The sequence below is a fragment of the Cygnus atratus genome, chromosome 16 (assembly GCF_013377495.2).
Source record: "Cygnus atratus isolate AKBS03 ecotype Queensland, Australia chromosome 16, CAtr_DNAZoo_HiC_assembly, whole genome shotgun sequence".
Taxonomy (NCBI): domain Eukaryota; kingdom Metazoa; phylum Chordata; class Aves; order Anseriformes; family Anatidae; genus Cygnus; species Cygnus atratus.
In genome coordinates, this window is record NC_066377.1 from 14668449 (window position 1) to 14689698 (window position 21250).

The 21250-nt window shown below is 40.0% G+C and overlaps 1 protein-coding gene across 4 annotated transcripts in view; it reads right to left on the bottom strand.

The window, feature by feature from the left end:
* Positions 1-6926: 6926 nt before the first annotated feature.
* The window catches only part of LOC118248869 (ubiquinol-cytochrome-c reductase complex assembly factor 1), a 55743-nt gene continuing 41419 nt past the window's right edge, over positions 6927-21250 (bottom strand). For all 4 annotated transcript variants that reach the window (XM_035548285.2, XM_035548283.2, XM_035548281.2 and 1 more), the window contains 3 exons: positions 13622-13699; positions 12092-12205; positions 6927-8110 (listed from right to left, as the gene is read on the bottom strand). In XM_035548285.2, the coding sequence (XP_035404178.1) occupies positions 7976-8110; positions 12092-12205; positions 13622-13699 (327 nt within the window). In that variant the 3' untranslated portion in view covers positions 6927-7975. The remainder of the gene's footprint in view (positions 8111-12091; positions 12206-13621; positions 13700-21250) is intronic.

The following is a 21250-nucleotide window of genomic DNA, read 5'->3' on the forward strand; positions in this document are numbered from 1 at the left end:
CAAACCACCATCTTTTTGTTATCACGAGGCCATGGTATTTTTCTGAAACACAGCAGGAATCTTAGCACAGTTCACGTCATTAGATACCACAAGAGCAATAGCTCATACGGTCTTTTAGCATCTCCCTGTAAATTCCTCAAGGAAGGGACAGTGCAAACCAAGTCTGAGTCTGGTGCAGTGTGAACAAAGATATTGTCCACATGCTGTGTAGTTGGGGAGTAGTTAATTCCAGTTTTCCCAGAAGTACCATTAAGTTATTTTTGAAAAAAAACAATACAGGCAAACATTAATATGGGATTTAAAACACTGTGTTAGAAACGCACCCAGACCACAAGAAAAATTGTCCACAGGAGGAGCACAGAAGTCCCCAGACTACAAGCCAGACCTCCCCCACCCCACTCATCCCACTTACCCTGGAACTACTGAACTCCACAGAGGCTAACCAGAGAATGATATTAAAGCACAGCATGAAGAACTGGCTGCATAGCTGATCTAATCAGCTTGCCTTTTATCTACAAGTCACAAAAACCCTGCAGATTAAATTCATCCAGGCTAAATTAAGTCATCAAAACGCTAAATGTCCACTCTCAAATAATCAGCAGGCTATAGTCAATGGAGATAGACAGCCGTGCCTAAGTGTGAACCAGCACATTAAGACACTGGGTTCTAAGTCATCTGGGATGAATCATGTCCCAAAGGACTATCACTCCCTATCGACTGCAGCTAGAGTGGGATGACTAGTTTGGATGAGCCGTCTGGTCCTTAGACTGCTGAAATCAGAACAAACTCTTACTGGGACTGCGCAAACTGCAAGAACAGAAGCAAAGACACATTTGATTAGAAAATTTGAGTTGCCTGTCAGAGCTGTGCTGCAATGTAGCCAGCAGCAAGCAGGTCCAGAGTTTGCTGCTGCGGATAATTATCTAGGACAAAATTGTAACAAAGCTGCTGGAAGGAAGTTTTACAAGTGTAAGTGTTAGAGCAGCTTAAAGAATGACATTAACTTAAAATGGTGAGGTGAACGGTCAAATTAAATGTAAGGAAATTTAGGGGGAAAAGGAAGTAAAGAAGGAAGGAAGGAAGGAAGGAAGGAAAACATTTGATGGTTCTTTTTCTCAAGGTGCTCTGTCAGGGTGATAACGTTGCCCTAGTGATAACATAAAAAAAGGCAAAATCACCCTTCTTTTTGCCTTTCTAAAGAGCTAAAAAGAGCATAAACTTTTAAAAGAATCACAGAATAGCTGAGGTTGGAAGGGACCTCTGAAGATCATCTAGTCCAATCCCTCTGCCGAGCAGGATCACCTAGAGCACATTGCGCAGGATGGCATCCAGGCAGGGTTTGAGTATCTCCAGAGAAGGATACTCCACAACCTCTCTGGGCAACCTGTCCCAGTGCTCCCTCACCCTCCCAGTAAAGAAGTGCCTCCTCATATTGAGCCGGAACCTCTTGTGCTTTGGTTTGTGCCCGTTGCCTCTCATGCTGTCACTGTGCACAACTGAAAATAAACTGACTCCATCCTCTCAACACCCTCCCCTCTGATATTTATATACATTAAAAGGTCATCAGATGTGTGTTTTCTGCTAGATAAGCAACTGCTTCTGGTTCTGGAAAGGGATTTCCACTGTCTCCAGCTAGTGTTTGGTTGTGACATGCTCTCCCTCCAGTAATTTCTCATGGACCTCAGCACATGAAAGTACCTATGATGTAAACCTCTCCATCCAAGCTTGTCAGCTTGGGCTTCTTCAGTGTTGGTCAGTGGAAAGAGGCAGAGCTTTCCTGGGAGTCAGCTCACTCTGCAGCACGTCTGAAGCAGGTAAGATGAAATGTACCATGAAGGTGCTTCTCTCTCTCCGCTGAAGAGGAGAGCTCAGGTTGTCAAAGTAAGTGACAGAGGTTTACCATGCAGACATCTAAAATTAGATGAGATATATCCTGTTCCTGTCTGGGAAACAGATGTCTATAATTGGTACTCCTCAGTCTGATCAGCCAACACAGGATGTGGGAATCACGTCAGATAATTTCTGCCAGCTAAAAGGATCTTATCTGGAAGTGTTGTCTACACACTTTCTGCAATCAGAGAGAAAGGGGAAAACTCCCCTCTGGCTAAACATGCATACAGAATCCCACTTCCAAGTTAATGTCTCTAGACAGCTGTACCTTGACTGATACCTGGGCTCAGTCAGGATCCGAGTATTAGGCAATACCTCATGCTCTACTACAGATGTTCTTGGAGCTCACCAAACATAAACACCTTGCCAGGACTTTCCACAAAATGTACCTGCCACTTCCTCTTCAAGCGCAAGTGGAAAGGAGCCTGCCTCCTCACTCCCTAATAGCACAGGTCGAGACCATGCACCCAGGAACATAGGAAGTCCAACATCCTTCTTTCACCTCTATTTCAGCACTGAAATTCACATCCTCCACCACAAAACATCATGGTGTTCAAACACACTTATCTATAGGCATTTCTGGAAATTCATAAAACCCAGAAATATTCCGCTGAGGAGGATTCAGTGGCCAGATATAGTACAGCTAGATGGGAAAAGTCTGAGTTTTGGTCACTGCTGCTCCGTGCTGAACACTGCAAAAAGCACGTTCAGATGTCTCTTCCTTCTCTCCTTCCAAAGGAAATACATAAAAATGGAATTTGGCACTGTAATGTCAGTGGGTCTAGTTATCAGCAGGAAGAGGATATGAAGAGAAGGATGTGAGACAATGACCAAATCCACACAGGATGCCCCACTTTGACAGGATGTGGAGCAGCCCAGGATACAGGCAGGTGGGATGAGGTATGAATATGAGCCCAGCTCACTCCTTTTGTCAGTGACGTAACCATTAATGAAAGCTTTGCATTTGCAAGACTCCTTGCTTCCTAAATATGCATGGAGGTGGTTCTTACCTCCTTGAAGAGCTGCAGTAGCATGCCAACACCAACAGGATCCAGCCTCAGCAACATGTTGCAGGGTCCTCTTACATGAAACACCTGCACAAGAACAAGGCTGTAGACATTTCTATTGTTTACACCAGTCCGTCCCAGGTCCCTCAAGCAGGTCTGTTGCCACATCCCCTAAACATCCTGGGTGCAGCCACTGAAATGCACTAGAAAAACACAGGATCATGCCCGTGTGAGCTCCTGCTCTGCATTCCCAGTGGAAAGATGAGGCCCAAACTTCTCTTCTGCCCCACAAATGAGCAGAGCAAGCTGCTGAGCAGGTTTAATGACTGTAAGCAAAACAAGTACTCCCTCAACATGTTCAGCAACTTCAAGAACGTATGTAGGATGTGCAGGACGGTTAAAAACATCTGAAGAAGGGAAGCAGGAAAGAAAATCTCACCAGAGAAGTCTGGGAAGGATTGTCATGCAACTGGCCCAACACAGCACAGAAGGCCCACCAGCGCCAGTGGGCAAAACTCCTTTGCAGGCACAGAACAAAGGTGGTCACTTCACAAGCACAGCACAATTGTCTAAAGCAGTAGAGCCTAGCACTCTCATGTTGTGTCAGGGTCTTTCCTATGTCCTTGCCAATTTTCTCAGGCTCTTGTGCAAGCTTCTGACCTCTCCTCAGCCTCTCAGACCTTCATGAAAAGACAGACAGTGCTGAAGCCAGGCTGTGCAGACGCAATATGCCCAAAGGTGGAGATATTGCTCCCCAAGGCATGCCACAGTGGTAGTACTGTCATCCCAACTGCTAGGAGAGGTGTTAAGTCTGTCCTTAGATCACCAAAGGCCCAGTCAAGCCTGACACAGCACTGTTCAGCAGCTGAGAAACAGACAGAAGTTTTGATTGAAGTTCACTGTATGAGAGACTACAAGAGAGATAAAACAAAGAGCGGCAAATGTGAAGAGGCAGATGGGGAGGGCAGAAGCCTATACATTTGTGGCACAACTGTATTAAGCAGAAGAGTTAGAAACACACTCGGTAATTTCTAGGTATTATTATAAACATTTACCACTCCCAACATTGTTATTTTCACCTTCCTGGAAGAAGCCACACACAGTTCAGTTTCAGAGCTCAAGATGGGTGATGAATTGTTCAGCATACCTGTGCAGTGGATCAGTAAACTTCTCCACTCACAGCAGTACTTCAGCACATCTCTGGGATGCACAGAACCTGTTACACGCTCAGGATTAAACTTGTCCCGGAGAATGCTACATGTAAACTGCACCAGGTCTATGCTGATAAGAATTTCTGAATGAAGACCTCCTTTGTAAGGCTTTGGAGATAGGAAAGTATCAAAGAATATGGGTGTGGGTCACCAGGGTAAGTCTGTACTGGTATGGTTCCCGCTGCTTCTCAAAGTGGTGTCATGCAGAGGCTTATACCTCAGGGACCATGCTTACAGAACCAGTCACCATCCTCTCCCAGCTGATGGTTTTCCTCCCATGGCTATTTTTCATCTACTCTATATTCACCCAATATAAAGCTCTAGCGGAAAATTTTGCTCTTTGTCTCCAGTTTCTGCTTACCTTATTTGCCAAACCAAAGGTAGTATAAATGAGACAGGTCAGTGGTTAAGTCCCACTGCTATGTCAGGAGCCACAGTTCTGCCCTGAGGGTTTGGTGTGGCAGGAACATGACTAAAAACTACACTTTGTGGAAGGTGAGGACAGGTCTCAGAAATCTGGGAAGTGGTAACTACATTTCAACAGGGCTGAGACACCTGGACATCATCAAGGATGTTTGTGCTCTTAGTACTTCAGCTGTATTGAGAAGCAAGAGAAAACTATTAGATATGAATACAAAAAAAGGGGTGTGAATGCAGAAACAGAGGTAATGACATGAGCTGCAGAAAAACATGTAACCACCAAAAATACAAATTAGGCATCCAAGGGTATCAGATGATTGCTCTGCACCCCAAAATGTCTCCAAATATCACTCTGGAGTAAGAGACTTCCAAAGTTTGACCCTGCAGGCAAAAACATGAACTTACATTACTACTGGTGCACAGGAGCAGAGAGGGAAAAGAGGACACCAAGGGTTGGCCTTTGTTTTCTGCTCGCAGAAACAAGGAAGCCACAATAACCTAGCTGAAATAATGAGTGCTTTTGAGAGTTTGTGTCTCAGGATATTTAGCCACAGTTGGGAGAGCAATTCCTTTGGAATAACCAGCAACATCCAAATTCTGTATATGATTCAGGATATCACAGGTGGGATGATAAAATGCTCAACATAGCTCCTTTCAGAGGAAGCAGATTTCCACATATATAAACTTAAAGCACAATAAGTGCTCCCATGCTGAAGCAAAAAAGAATTGTCCATAAGCAAAATACCATTGATTATTCCCTTTGCAAAACCCTGAAAACTGGAAAAGATGGCCTTTGCAATATTTGTTTAAAAGAACTGTGTTTTGCTGCACTTGAAGCAGTTGTGTACACAGGAATCACTTAACTGCTACCCACTGCTGCTGTAATGCTTGCAAGGTGCAGATTTTGCTACTGGAAATGTACACTCTCTCAAGGACTCTCAAGTCTGGTTGTAAAGATGTCGTAAGATGTAGGCAACGGCATATTTCTAGCCTACTGGCATGCATCAAGAGTAAGAGGAGTCATTTTACATCCAAATGCTGTCTCCAGGTAATTAATGTCTCGGAAGCAAAGTCCCGTGTAGTCTTCCATGTATTTTTCCTCTCTAACAGAGATCACTCATTTCATACAGTTTCTATCTTCTAGGTCTGTAACAATCTTCTAATGTCTTAATGTGCCCCACATGGCTCTGTCCAAAACACACCGTGACTGCTGGCTCAGCTCTGTAACAGAGGGGTGGTTGAAGGTATTTTCTGGAGCAAGCAAAGAACCATGATCATAGGTCTTTCTATTCTCATATTAATAAGCACAAAAACAGATGCCAACAACCACAGTCTGGCACCACATTTCTGAAGCCTCCTGCCCATAAACTTAGGAAAGCTTTAGTTTTGACCATTTGGCTGTTCCATATCCATGCTCCTAATGGCACTGCCATCCACAGACTAGCAGTCCCATGAATGCTACTGACTTCCTGGCTCCGCAGCATCAGTGCCACAGACACTGCACGATCTCTGACCTGTGTGCAGCACCACGTCCTTTGGGTTGGGTGGTGTACACCCAGTCCTGTGTTCCCATAGCATGAATAACATGAGTCCAGGTTTAAATTACATAGCAGGAAAGGGGTTAAAGTTTAAATGACTGTTTTGTATATGAATTAATGTATGTAGCTTTGAGCCAAAATATCTACCATTAATTTTTCCACCTATTTCAGGAGCAGTAAGATACACAAAGTAAAGTTTATTTTGGTACTTGGTATACTTCACTCCCATTAAAAATAAATTAATCAGCAAATTCCTACACAACTCAGCCTTCTTTTATGTAAATACAACCCAGCTGTAATGAATTACAAGGTGTTATTATCTCACATACACTGTATAATACTTCACACATAAGAGGTTTCTCTGCTTAGCTCAGCTTTCAACAAAAGCATCTTAAATAAACTGCAAGCAAGTTGTTTGGTCTGTAATGTTTTCACAGAGAAGGGATACACCTCACACATAGAGGGTTTCTTTACATGACTCATTTTATAACAAGTTAAACTGAGGAAGTTCGGCTTGGAAAAAAAATAACAAAATGCCTTTTTTGTATAGAGAAGGTTCCTTAAGTGAAGGCTAAAAAAAAATGCAGGCCAGTGTTTGGGAGCCTATATTCTGCAACCCACTGCTCTTCACACAGAGGAGGGATGTCAAATATTCACCAAAACATTCAATATGAAGAAAACAACGTCATAATGAACAATCACAGCCAGGCACAGTCACACTTTCAACAGAAATAACATTTCATCAACTAAGAATCATCCTCCTCCACTTTTGCTTAATAGTGTTATTAGGAATACACCCTAATATCATAGGGCTTATTCTTATCAGTCATGTATGGCCCAGAAAACACATACACATCATTTTTACCCAGACTGGCATTTATTACAGACTACAATTTTAGACATGAGAGAAATGAAAACTGTTTTTGTCACTGACCTGGAAATAGCCTGATGAACCATCCACCTACGCAGTACACCTCAGCCTCTGCTGATTTAATCAGTGGAGCTATTGCTCCCATAATTACTGTGTTGGGGTAATTTGCTTGCACAGCCATATAAACTTTTAATTGGGGTTGACAGCTCTTGTTGAAAAACCCTGGACCACTGCATTGGGGGTGGGGGGCAGCACAGTCCTATCCCATTAAGAGCCATGGACAGAAATATAGATGTTATTTTCATGAATAAATTCTTAGACCACAGCTCTCAAAAGAATATGGAAATATCAGCATGGCAGAGCTCCTCTGAAATACCAAGTACTCTGAGGTAGCTTTAGCAACAGCCCAGCCATGTTTCAGACTTTTTTTCCTCATTAAGATGGCTAGAGTTAGAGGATTACTGGGGACCATGCATTATTCTTTGCATCTTCCTATTCCTGTGCAAAGAGTTCCTAAAAAGGATTTTCATGGAAAATCCTTCAGAACCTGATACAGCAATTCTTAACTCTATTAAAGCAAAAATGGACCATGCCATCTTGATATCAGGCTTTTAGAATATATTAACATCTAATATGCAAAGCTCAGATTTGTATTAACAACCATTCAGTAAGCAAAGGAACACCATACAGTCTGTATGTAGCAGCTCTCTAAAGGAGGCAAAGGACAGAAATGGCTTCTGGAGATAATTATAAGTCATGGTAAAACATCTGTTTTCCCAAAGATGGAAGGCAGGTCTTGCAATTTGTCTGCAAGGACCAGGCAGTGCCATAAAAAGAACACAGGTTCCCAAACCAACTAGCTTTATTCACAGGTGAATATTCAGAAGAGTAAGGCTGTCCAATTTGCTATTCAGCTACCACAGATAAGACATCTATTTAAATATGCTCTTTTTCAACAGCAGTTTTCACTTCCTGACCTCACAGCCTCTGCTTAGTTCAATTTCAGGCATGTTTCCCAAGCTGGTTTGAGAGATGCTCTCACAGTCCTTCATCATTGTAAACAGGGGAAAGGGGCTTGAGGATGCTGCGGGCGTTGTTCTCCACAAGAGGCCTCCAGCTCACCTCACCCGTCAACAGCAGGTCCTCCCCGCTCAGCGCGTCCAGGTGCTGCACCTGCAAGAGACAGGGTGTTAGTGCAAGGCATCCTGACACTCATTAAAGGCCCTCAAGAGCTACGCGAACATGCTACTTTCTGGTATACTTTGCCATTTGTGAGAGGTAGACAGAAAAAGATTTATGACTGCTTAAGCGTTACAGACAGGCTAGGAGATAAGTATCTGCAGATCAACTGGAGTTAACTGCGCAAGGTTGTCTAATTCCTTAGCTAATGCTTCCTCTGGAAGTTTGGCAACAGGACAAAGAAGAGCCACGCAAAGTAACATGATTCATTTCATCTTCCAAGCAGTTAATTCCAATGACACACTGCTAGTACCATTATCTGCAAGGAGCGCTCTCATAAAAGTGGTTTCACATAGACCAGGGCTTTTCCCGGTAGGAAAAGACCTGACCAGCAGGGAACTTTTGAGACTTACAAAAACGGACAGGCTGATGAAGGAGATGAACAGGGAATGAACACTCATTCTTACACTACAAGAAATAATTGGCATCAAATGAAATTTTAAGGTGCAACACAAACAAAATATTTAAGCAAAGTACTGTTGTCACATAACATTGCGTTAACACATTGTAAATGCCATGCTTGCTGCCACAAGACACTGCAAGCACTGGGGTGAGGGAAAGGAACTAAAAAGCCCATCAAGAGGCATTAAAAATTAAAAACACCACCTCTGGCTCAGGAAGCCTGAGCATAGATTGCTAAGAATCAACCAGGGAAGCAGCACACACACTTGCCCTGTTGTTATATTCTTCTCTGGGCATCCAATAATAGCCACTGTTAAAGACAGGATCAGCAAGAACACATGTGAAAGCCATCTTACACAAGGGATTTCCAATGTTTACTAGCAAAAAAAGATAATCTGACAAGGAGTTTCTCAACAGAGGAAATACATCAATGGCAACAAGGATCAGACTGAAGAGCCACCTAAGCACAGCATCCTGTTTCTGACAGTCCGTAGCAGATTCCCCAGCAGGAGTTGAATACAATGCATGAATGCAATGTTATTTTCCTTATTTTCCCTCCCTCACAAAATTTGTTAGTACAGAGATTTTGAGCTTCAGGTTGTTGCTCTACATTTAATAACCCTAGACAAACTTCTCTTCAATAAGACTTGCCAGTGACATTAAAACCCATGTACAATTTCAGCAACCCGAGCAACCTGTGGCAACCTGCATTCAGCCTTTCCTTGCTCTATTGGGCTTATGTAGCAAGGTTTTGATAGTGGGGGGGTTGCATGGGCAGTCCCTGTGAGGAGAGCCCAGGAGCTGCCTCATATTAGAAAAGAGCCAGCTCCAGCCAGGGGACCCAAGAGGGCCCACTGGTGGCCAAAGTGAGCAATGCTGTTTACACCTCCGGAGAGCAAAATGATGAAGGGAAAAAAAAAAAAAAAAAAAAAAAAAAACAAACCTGCTGCACAGCAGCAGCTGTGAGAGAGGCGCAAGAAAATGCAGAGAGAACCATCCCTGTAGCCACCAAGGTCAGTGCAGAAGGAGGGCAGGAGGTGCTCCAGGTATGGAGCTGAAGCTCGCCTGTGGAGAGGCCCATGGTGGAGCAGGCTGTCCCCCTGCAGCCCATGGGTATGACAGCAGAGCAAATCTCCATGCTGCAGCCCATGGAGGAGCCCCATGCAGGAGCAGGGGATCTGGGGTGAGCTGCTACCCGAGGGGGACCCATATTGGAGCAGTTCGCTCCTGACACATGGACCCCATGGTACGGAGCCTTGTGGGAGCAGTTCTTGAAGAGCTGCTGCTTGTGGGAAGCCCACGCAGGATCAGTTTGGGAAGGACGGCATCCCGTGGGAGGGACCCCATGCTGGAGCAGAGGCAGAGAGTGACCGTGAAGGAGCGGTGGAGACCAAGCATTTGGGACTGACCACAGCCCCCATTCCCCGTTCCCCTGTGCCATTCAGGGGAGGTGAATGGGGGAGAGGTGTTTTTAGTTTGCTTTTAGTTCTCACTGCTCTAGTCTGTTAGTTGCAGGCAATAAATTACATTAATTTCCCTACTCTGAGTCTGTTTTTACCCCTGATGAAAATTGACAAGTGGTCTCCCTGTCTTTATCTCAACCTGTGAGCTTTTCTTCTATCATATTTTCTCCCCGTTCTTTTGAGGAGGGAGAGTGAGAGAGCAGCATGGCAGAGTTTAGGTACATGTTGGCGTGAAACCACCACACTCACTCACCTTCCATACACCTTCCAGATTTCACAAATCTATTCTTTCACCCTATTTTTCAGGCAAGTGATTATAGTCATTGCTAATACAGAAGCTGCTTCCTATCATCTTCATTGCTCTTATCTGAACCTTCTTTGCTTGTTTTTTCTTTTCTTTATGTCTCATGATGGTTGGGAGTCAAACCCATTATAGGTTATTCAAGTGGCTTTACAACACCAAATTTTATTTCCTATTCCTTCCTTAGCAGATCTGAGCATTTGTTTTACTTTTTTTAAACACTACTGAGCATCGAGTTGACATTTACGTAATAAAACTATAGTCTCAAGGACTTATTCCTGTGCGGTCTTTGACATGCTAGAGCTCTTCACTATAGACATAAAGCTGGATTAGTTTTTCTCCTTAAGTGCACCACTTTACAGTTGTCTGCACTCAACCGTATTTGCCGTTTCTTCATGCATTCACTGTCACAAATTCTTTCTGCAGTCAACCCTTTCCTGTGTTAAACCTTGAGGTTTTATTTATTGACCCCTATTATCTATATTTCACAGTTGCTTGTCTATGGGAGTACCTTCACTCTTCCCCTGCAACTGCTCAATTTCTTTTAAAAATAATAATTGGTGAGATGCTTTATTGGAAGTTTCCTAAAAATCCGTAAAGACTACATAAATCAAATATTCACTGTCTACAGCGTCAATGACATTTTCAAGCCACAGACTGGTGAGGCATGACCTGTCTTCACAGAAGCTGTGCTGATTTTTCTCTTATGTGCCACTTTTATCTGTATGGTCACTGTTTCCTATTTGACTGCTGACAGTTTCTCCCCTATCCTCTGTGTTACAAAGTCTACAAAGTTGCTACAAATTCTCTACCTGGCAATACTTTCCCAAATTACATATTTTTATGCTTCTTTACTTCTTGATAATCTTTAGTTTTAAATGTTCCTACAGCTTCACTGATGTTAAGCATCAGCAACCCTAAGCATTAAGTCTGTCCCTCCTGAGAATCCTGCTAGCAATCCAGAAGCAACCTCAGTCCCTGACAAATTTGAGTCCTTCACTTCCCATGCTGTTTTTTGAGAGTCACAATGAATACACCTCCAAGTCTCTACCTGGTCCTCAATGCAGCACTGGAACCATTACAGAGAATGATGCTGTGGAGGTACTAGACTTCAATTTTCTGTCCCACAGTTATACTTTTCCTCCAGTCCTCTTCACCCTTTTTCTGTCTTTGGTACCCACCTGGACCATATCTACGAGGTCCTACCCAACACTTCCTACAAATCTGGTTCAGAAACTTCCTAAGGGTTGACAGGACAAACACTGTTTAATATATTTTCCTCTGAGTAATAACTAAAAGAAACTGGAAAACAAAACCTTTCACATATTTACATACAAAGATCATCAGAAGAATTTTAATCACTGCATGCTAGCTACTTCATTATCAAGGATTCCAACTCCACAGCATCAAGTATAATTCTACAGCAAACTGCAGCCCATTTCTGATGTATTTTGTTCAGTCCCAGAAGTTCAGTATCAGAATCAGTATCAGTATCAGAAGATAACGTGGGCCCAGAAAAAAGAATACAGGTTTGCACATCCTCTGTGAATTTCTCTGTAGTTATTTTTCATCAAACCACAATGAATATCAGTCAGTTTTTATGGTTTTACTTTTTCTCTTAAAAATAATCAACATTAAAAAAGTGATATTGATAAGGAGAAATGAGCTACATAGTATGCAAGCAAAAATAAACATTCAATATACCAACCAAGAGAATGAAGAGAATTCACGCTATGAGCTGTAGCATACCTGTTTACGCACATACTCTACAAGTAACTCCAGATGCCGAGGGTCCTCACAGTTCCTGTTAAAAAGGTTTCTCCAAAGAGCTGCTGCCAGAACATGATCATCAGACAAAATTCCCTAAAGTACAGAGGTGGGTTAAAAATTACTTGTCAACTGACAATATTAGATGCCTCAAAGCCCACAGCAACTACAGACAGCACATATGAAAAGGCATCAACATCACTCTTTTTACAGAATGGAAAACAAACCTGGCCTTAAATTAAGTAATTTACAGAGCAGTCTGTAACAAATATTCTGGCAAGTTAATCTGGAAAAAAAAGCTAGGTTAGGATATTCCTAAATGCAGGAGCTAATCACTGCATTTCTGTTACGAAAACTTTACCATGAAGATTTTGGCTTTACAAAGAAGACAACACCACTTTACAAAATTTTGTGAAGACCATGACAATTGGAGGACGTATAATTCTCCAATTATGTACTGGAGGAAAAGGATGCATAATATGATGTTGCAGAGAAGTAATGAGGACTTTGCTATTTTGCTTTGCTTTTATGTTTTTCATTCTAAATGAGAAAAAGAGAACTCTTCATCAAGAACTATCTAGATATCCAGTTAAATCTAATATTAAATTTGGCTTACAGAAGAATCACATCCATGAACACCTTTTCTATAAATTCTCTCCAACTTTTGTTGTCTTTTCAGATTACATGGTGTTATCACCATAGTCTCATAATTCCTGTCTCTGCTGACAACATTTGCCGAAGGAAAGAGTGGATTTTAAAATATTCTGTTAAAAATAAAAGAGGTCAACATTTGTCTTTAATTTGACATCTTGTTTGCAAAAAGACTGTCAACAAAAAGAGAAAAGAAAAAAAAACAGACACAGACACACATCATGGCAACACTTAAAACTAGATTAAAGACTCACATTCATAACACTGTCCAAAACTCTATGAAGTTTAAATTTAAGAGACATTAATAATGTATTAATAATGCAAAATAACCACGTGAATGCAAATATTACCCCGTGAATAAGAGCATATGAAGAACAATATCCACTAGAGGAAAAAAATAACTACTAAAAGAGCTAACACAATTGTATTTTCTCCTTGGAAATCCCATAGATGCTTGCGCACAGTGATACTTTTGCCTCCCCATATTGATCAGATACTTCCTATAAATACTTCCTCATTTACACACTCTTTATAAATGCTCTATTTGCTCTCAAAGTATAGCTAAGTACAATGGGACTCAGAGGAAGAAAATTATTTATTGACAGCAGGGACAGTGAAACAGAAGAAAGAATATTCCTTCTTCTATGTCCAATGGTTTAAATCAGTATGTCAGGTGCTTTCTTTTTTCTTAAAAGTACTGTAATTCAAAGCATAAGATGATCACTAAGAAGTCTGCTTACAGTGTAACATTTCTCCAACAATACATACAGCAAATGCTTTACCCATCTGCAACATTCTGTGTTCAGTGACTTAGTTGGGTCTATTTGATCTTGCACATTTCTCTGAAAACATCCTTCTTACCTCATCATATCCAAATAGAGCTGCATAGAAATTTTCTACCATACGTCTCAAATCTTCCTTTAGAACAACAGAATTAATCTGAAAAATAAAGCAGAAAACCTTCTGCATGGGTTCTAAAGAAGAGGTGATGAAAAAAATATTATCAGTAGGAAAAGAAGAAAAAGCGCCTTGGCCAATATAAGTTAGGATTTGGCTGTAAGTAATGATGTTCGTATAGTTAAAGATTTTCGAATAATGGGCAATGCAGCTCAGTTAAGTCTGTACACAAAAGAAAGACAAAGTCAAGGTTATGGCTATAAAGTCAAGGAATGGCAGAAAAATCCTCAGCCACCAATGCTGGCACAGATCCACATGAACAGAGGAAAAGATACAACTGGGTGAAGAGTGAAGGCAAGGCTGTTCCCTTTCAGTAGCAGTATAGAGTAAGATAATGAAGACTCCTCTGCATTTTAACTATTAAGCTGCTTTTCCAGAGCTTGGATTCATTCGTACAGGATTTTTAGAAACTGAGTTTTTTCCAACTCTTTTTTTTTTTTTTTTTCTAAAGCATGGACCTCAAAGCTGGGCATTCTGTCACAGTAGAAATACCATAATACTAAAGATAGTATCCCTACCACTTCTTAATATTACTTCTCAATATTGACTTGTACATCTGGGAATCACATGAATTCTGTTCCTATAGCATCTCAGTAGAAACTCAGATGCACTAGTCATTCACTATGACCGAGTTTCTTTCAGTTTGTGATGACACAGATAGTTCCCCTTATGCTGTGTGACTCAGCCTAAGTTCCACACTGACTTTTAACTAAATTTAACAATTGCTTAAATATTTGCTGGTATAGCCTAAGCCACTCATTGGCTTGCAGAACTAACCCCTATATGAGCTTAAGACAGAACGAAAGGAGATCAGCAGAGAGAGGGCTGAAATAACTCACGTGCACCTCCCTCAGGCAAACCATCTACTTCTTTTGCCTGTATTTTTTTATTTCTATCAACAGAATGGTTTAATAAGCGGTTCTTCTCCTGAGGGTTGAGCTATGCTTCCATTGGTTTTTATTTGTTTGTTTGTTCTTGTTTTAAACAGACCTCACTCGCAAAGATAATTATCTTCATACCTGCATACTAGCAGAATACTCATCTATGAGACTGCATCTTGGAGGCAGGTTTTATAAAAAAAACTGTCAACAGGAATACAGGGTAGAAAGTCAGTTCTACAATGGACTGAGCATTACTGCTTTTTGATGTATAGCTTATCATAAGGCTAAAGAAAAGCTGTGAAAACCTTGCATATTTAGTATCTTAACACTTATGAAAGTACGAGCCATGTCCTAAATTCTTAGCATCCTTAAGGGTACTCAACTTGGTGCTTATGCAACAGCTTTTCTATCTAAATGTGAATTAGTTTTTGCCACACTAGCAAATCTCCAGTTAAATATTCTTCCATTAAACCACTATCTTTTTTCATCAGTTAATTTTTATAGAAATGCATATAGTGCAAACACAAGGAAAATTCCTTTTATGTCAGTTACTCATATTTTCCCATTAATATAAGCTATTAAAATTCATGCAGATATTTTATAGGCTATCAAGATTTGGTGGCTGGTTATTATAGAATGTTTAAAAAAAAAGAACTAACCATAAGAAATCAGAGGGTTAAATGATGACTGCAACTTCTGTAATGACTTAATTAAATTTTTATTGAGTACATAAACTATGATGTCATTTCTACCCAACCATGCTCAAACTTTCTGTGTATGTCAGAGATCGTGGTTTTTCTCAATAGAACATACTTCTAAATAAGCTGCACTTCTACAGCTCTAATAAGGGGAGCAGGTCTCATGTAACACACTCAATAAATTATCCTTCCATTTTTAAACAAACAAATTCCATGAGTTATTATATATTTGCCACGCACTTTTTATGACATAATAAAAATGTTACCTCAAGGATTACTTAACACATACTACAAATGTTACAGCAGGCAACTGCAAGGGGCAAAGAAAACAAATAGTCCCATTACAGAGACAAGTCCTGGACTATACTTCCCCAGGGAAGCAGCCCTCTATACTGAAAACAAAGAGCAGCAGCTTTAAGTTAGCAAGAAACAGATTGATGAAGGAGATAACCAAGTTAAACAAACATGGCAATAAATACATCTTAAAAGACAAACAGTTTAAAATATAAAATGTGACTTTGGGGATGGAGCAGTATCTTAGCAATAAAATTATGTTTAAAGGAATACTGCAGCTTCTGAAGAATACAACAGCAGAGGTTAAGTACAAACACTGTAGGAAAAAAAACTTATTTATAAAGTACGAAAAATGAGCAAATCTAAATCAGGGTTTGTTGGAAATGTTTCCTCTTTTCAAACTTCTACATGTTCTTACCACTACCAAGTTTCATGATCTGGCTAGTCATGATTCTGCTGACTCTTCCACAGTTCATTATTAAGAACAAAAACTGCTAGACAACTCCAAGTGAGTAATTGCTAATAACAAGAAAAAAAATCCATAACATCTGGAGCTCTTCTAGGGACTCAGCCCCTTTGTCTTCTTTGCAACAATCCATTGTAGAACTGTCACCAGAATAAATTAATGTACCATCACCTAAATTAACACACAGAATTACCTTAGTTCATATATATTTTATATATATATTTTTGTACATCTTCCTACTACATCGCAACTTTTCATTAAAGCACTCCATGATCCCACATTCTGCCTGCCAGACTACAGCGTGCACACTGCATTTTCGCTACTATATTGCAGTGAGAAATCTTATCTTCAGCCTCAAGTTCAATATGCATCGTTTAACAACCAGATGCTGAGTCTTACTGCTACATCAGGCAATTTACTATATCAAGTCCCAGTTAAGGGTTTGTATTCTAACAAAATCTCTAGGAAAGTAAGACCACACTGCTTTATTGTATACACTACGCATGTATGGAACTATCATACATATAGGTGTACAGTTAAAAAGAAAGGTGCTTTAGGATAATTCTATACTAATCTCTCTGGTTGGATGGAGAATGTTCTTTCATAATCAATCTCCTCTCCATCCCTACCTACCAGCTTTGGTTTACGCTGCAGAGAAGTCTGTCTCAGAGAGCACAAGCTGGAAAATGTGCTGGGATGTGCTCTGCCTGCTAAGAGATATCCAGGTCATGGGATCAGCCCAACACCAGCACCACATAAGGATTCAGCCCATGTATCAGGGATGCTGGATCATTAACTGTTTCCCTCAACATGCATGTTCCCGCTGGGCCACAGTACACACTAGTGTGGACATAGCTGCCATCTCCACAGGCTATGCTACTTGAAAGCATTTTAACAGGAGTATCTTTCTGTTATGGTTTTTGCCAGCATGTATTGTGACCTTAAGCTACTTTAACACATTAATCCAACCATAGACTATAAAGTCAGAAGGGACACTTCTAACTCACCTTGTGCAAGCACTAGTCATTGAATTTCATGCAGCAATTCCTCTCTTTAGGCCATAAGTTATGGTTGAACTAGATTTTTTTATGAAGAGATTTCAGCCAGAAGAAATGATTAGATCATAGAACCTGACCCTCTGCATATCACAGGCCATTACATTTCACTGAGTTCCCTCTGTACTAAGCTCAGTAAGTTGTGTTTGGCTAAAGCATATCACCCTCACAGCTGAACATGTGTATCTCATTTCATATTTGAATTTTCTGGCTTTAGCTTCCACCTCCTCATTCTCATTATACCATTCCTTCTAGAATAAAATGTTTCTCCTGTAGAATGCATTTTTTCTTGTGTGTGTACACAGTAAATGTGTCACCACAGTCCTCTTTTCATATTAAGACAAGGTTGTTAAGGTAATGTTTACACTAGGTACACTGATGTACTGCATCATCAGAGCACTCCCAGAGTAGTCAAAGTTGTAGTAGCAAAGTAGTGTTTTATGCTGATACAGTAAAATTAGTCCATCTCTTGCACAAAACTAGTCACACAGCTCTGAGTACCCTTCTGTTGTTATGAAGGAGTCTACTCTGAGGACTTCTACGAATTCTGTGATTCTATGACTTCTGTTAGCCATGCTGCCACAAACATGAATCACTTCTATTTACACTTCTGATTACTAGAGCAGTCAGTGTCGGCAGGAGTTCCTAAAGGACATAAAGACAAATCATTCACAATTATTTTTTGTCAATCCTCAAACATTCAGACTTTTTTTCCCCAGACCTTCTCCAAATCTGCATTTGGAAAGAATGACTTATTATATGTGTTTACATTAGTTATAAATAATATAACCACATACAGTTATATACGGGCTTCTAAGTTTTTGTTGACCTTTTAATAAATGCACATGGCATAAAATGGAAAAGACTGCATACAACCCTTTTACTTCTTCTAATAACATAACTATTACTCGTAGGACAGCAGTTTTGAAAGGGACTGAGACTGCAGCTAAGATCAAAAAGACTAAACTAATAAAACAGATAAAAAATACCTCCATAGCAAGGGGACGAAAATGCTAGCTCCTTCAGGCAATCTCGCATAGTTGTGAAATGACAGATATTACAGAAAGTATTTTTCAATCTTTATTTTTTGAGTCTTTTATTAACCATCCTGTTTCTTTGTCTGCAAACAAGGTCAAGCTTACTGGCTTGTAATTAGCTGCAGCTGTGATTCCCCATACACTTTAAAATAGTAACTTTTAAAAATAATCTAATTTTCCAATTAAGAGACATTAATTTTGTAATGTACCACAGAAGATAATTAACTTCAGAGAACAGTCTTTAAAGCCACCTTAAATGTTCAACATTGTATTAACCTAAAAAAAAAGCTAAACTTATTTTAGATTGTATCAGAACCAGCTCCTGCCAAAACCTTCAATCTATAAAAACATGTTAATGGAAAAAGACTTTTACATGCTCTGCTACCTTCATAACAACTGTACAATCATCAATAACACACCTTAGAGCATATCTGTTTTTCAAGCAGACATAGCAAAGCAAGTTATACTACATTATCTACAGATTTCAGAAAAACCTGACGGCCACCCCTACTAGATGGCTAGTATTAAGAAAATGAGGTATGTTTCTATATTGCAGTCTATTAATTTGGAAACTTTGCCATGGTAACAAGTAAAAATGCAGAGTAGGTCACAATACAATCCTAATTATATTAAATATATGGGGGCTTATTCTGAATTCTTCTTTTCTCTGTAGTATGTGGCTGGCAGAGCTCATTGACAACCTTTCAAGAGAAAGATCATGGAAGAGAAGTCAAATTGCTGTGCTCTCTGTCTAGTTGCGCTGATTCTCTGTAAGGGTGAGCAGCTGTAGAGAGTTTTTGCTGTAATGCCTCTTTTAAAAGACCTACTTGCTAAAAGCCTAAAACCGATCATTAAAATGTTTCTGAATGAACCAGAAGCAAGAATTCTGTCTGAGAAACTGAAAGGAAGCTACACAAAGAAGCTTAAAAGAGGCACTTGGAGAAGACAGTAGTAAAGCTAAATAAATTATTAGGGTAGGTATTCAACATGAGCAGGTAACAGAGATCCTGTAAAAGTTGGCCTCATTACTGAGACAAACTTAATAACTATGAGGAAGTCCCACACACTCTTTAGTAGGAAAAAAAATGTAGTGGATCAGACCAAGGGTCCACCCAACACACAACAGTAGCCAGATACACCAAGAGAAGTAAACAGTGCAAGATTATATGTGCTTCCTCAAAGCATTCACCCAACCACTTTCAGCTCAGGGCATTTCTCAGCCCTTGAGATCTGTTTATATACTAATCTTCAGAAGGTCTTTATTTCAAGCAACTTATCCAGTGAACTTTCTGCATCTACAAGATGCTTCACCAAGAAGTTCCCTTGTCTACTACCCGTGAGGAGAACCACCATCTCCTGCTTGTTTCTCTTTAAACTAACACCTACTAGTTTCATCTGATGGCCAAGATGTTTCACTGGATGAGGCAGTGAATAAACAAAGCTCTGTCACCACCTCACTACCACCCAGCATTCTGAGAGTCCCTCATATTCCATGTGGTACAATCTGCTCATAGAAAAAGATTTAAAACAACTTGACAAAAATATAGAACAACAAAATCCCTGTGCTCCTCAAGTTCTAAACTACATGAAAAATATTAGGTAGCTTTTAATATGATTGCAGAGCCACAAAAGGTAGAGTCAATTGTGAGAATTATTTCAGGAGATCCAAGGAAGTACAGACTGATAAATCCTGACTTTCATTAGTACAAAGTAGTAGAAAAACACAATAATAAATTGATTAACAATCGCAGATAGTTATGAATAATTTTCAGTGCTGATAAAGGTACTAGTAGTAGACGTTAAGAAAAAGCAATCATTTACAGAAATTTACACAACAACGTACCCTTGCTTAACAGCTACAATTCAAGAAATTAAAGAGTTTTTAATGGAGATATCTCCAAAATTTCACCTCAACATTCAATAGTGGAGAAAGACGAGTAAGTTTCACGAATTATTATGAACGTAATACAATATCATGAATGTAGTACAAGAGGAACCTCTTCCACCCCAAATCCATAGTGTGCCCATACATAAAACGCTGCACATAATACTTTTTCATCTCAGAAAAGATATAAAAAAATAAAAAACACAAAATACCGAGAGGATTAGACATATGAGAGGACTCAGTAGTAGTATTCATGAAGGAATGAGAAAGAAGATGGAGAAGGTAAAACAATGAGTGGTATAGAGCAGGTAAATAAGGAATTACTCCTCTCATAAAACAAGATGTAGAAAGAAGCTGATGAAATGTCCAAACAATACGTTAAAAACAAACAGGAGTATTTTCTCATGTAGAGAAAAAATTCTTGTTAATTTGTAGAAGTCATTGTCACAGTACATTAATACGCAAAAAATATGAAAGGGGTCAAAAAAGGACTACATGTTCATAGAGGACTGCTCTGCTAGTAGACACTAAATATGACAGTCCTTATGCAACTTTCATATTACACATCAGTGAATGCTGAGAGGACATTCCTACATGCTACACATTTGTTTTCTTTCTCATACTTTTTCCGAACTATCTCTGGTCACTGTTAGAAGTCGTACACTGGATCTTCACCTGACATTAGAAGATGACTACTTAACATGTTCCATTTCATTCATTTCTTACTGATATTTGCAGAGAGATTGGCACCTCTTCTGTGTATCTGTTCCTGTCCTAACTTGCAGCAAGACAGCCACAGCCCATTAGATGATCCTGGATTCCAATCATCGGGTCACTTTGCTGACTTCATAGGAATTCATCTGAAATAAGCTAGCGTGAATAGAAAAAAAAATGCTATCTTTAGCATAGCTTTTAGTAATCTTACTGGAAGAGGCTACATTTTACGCACAAATACAAGAATGATCTTGTTAATAACAAATAGCATGTTTTCCTTAATTATTTTCTTCCCCAGGGGAAAATAATCTTTCTCCAAGAAGTTTCCAAGTTTCTGTTGAGTAGGAACAAGCATGTCCCCCAAAGCAGTTGCCATCTCCTCTCCAATAAAACCTTCCACACACAAAAAAGAGTTCATTTTATTTCATTTCAAAATTGAGGAATAATTGCTAGATTCCATGCAATTAGTAAGCCTAATCCTTGATGCTAACACCTAGTACTGC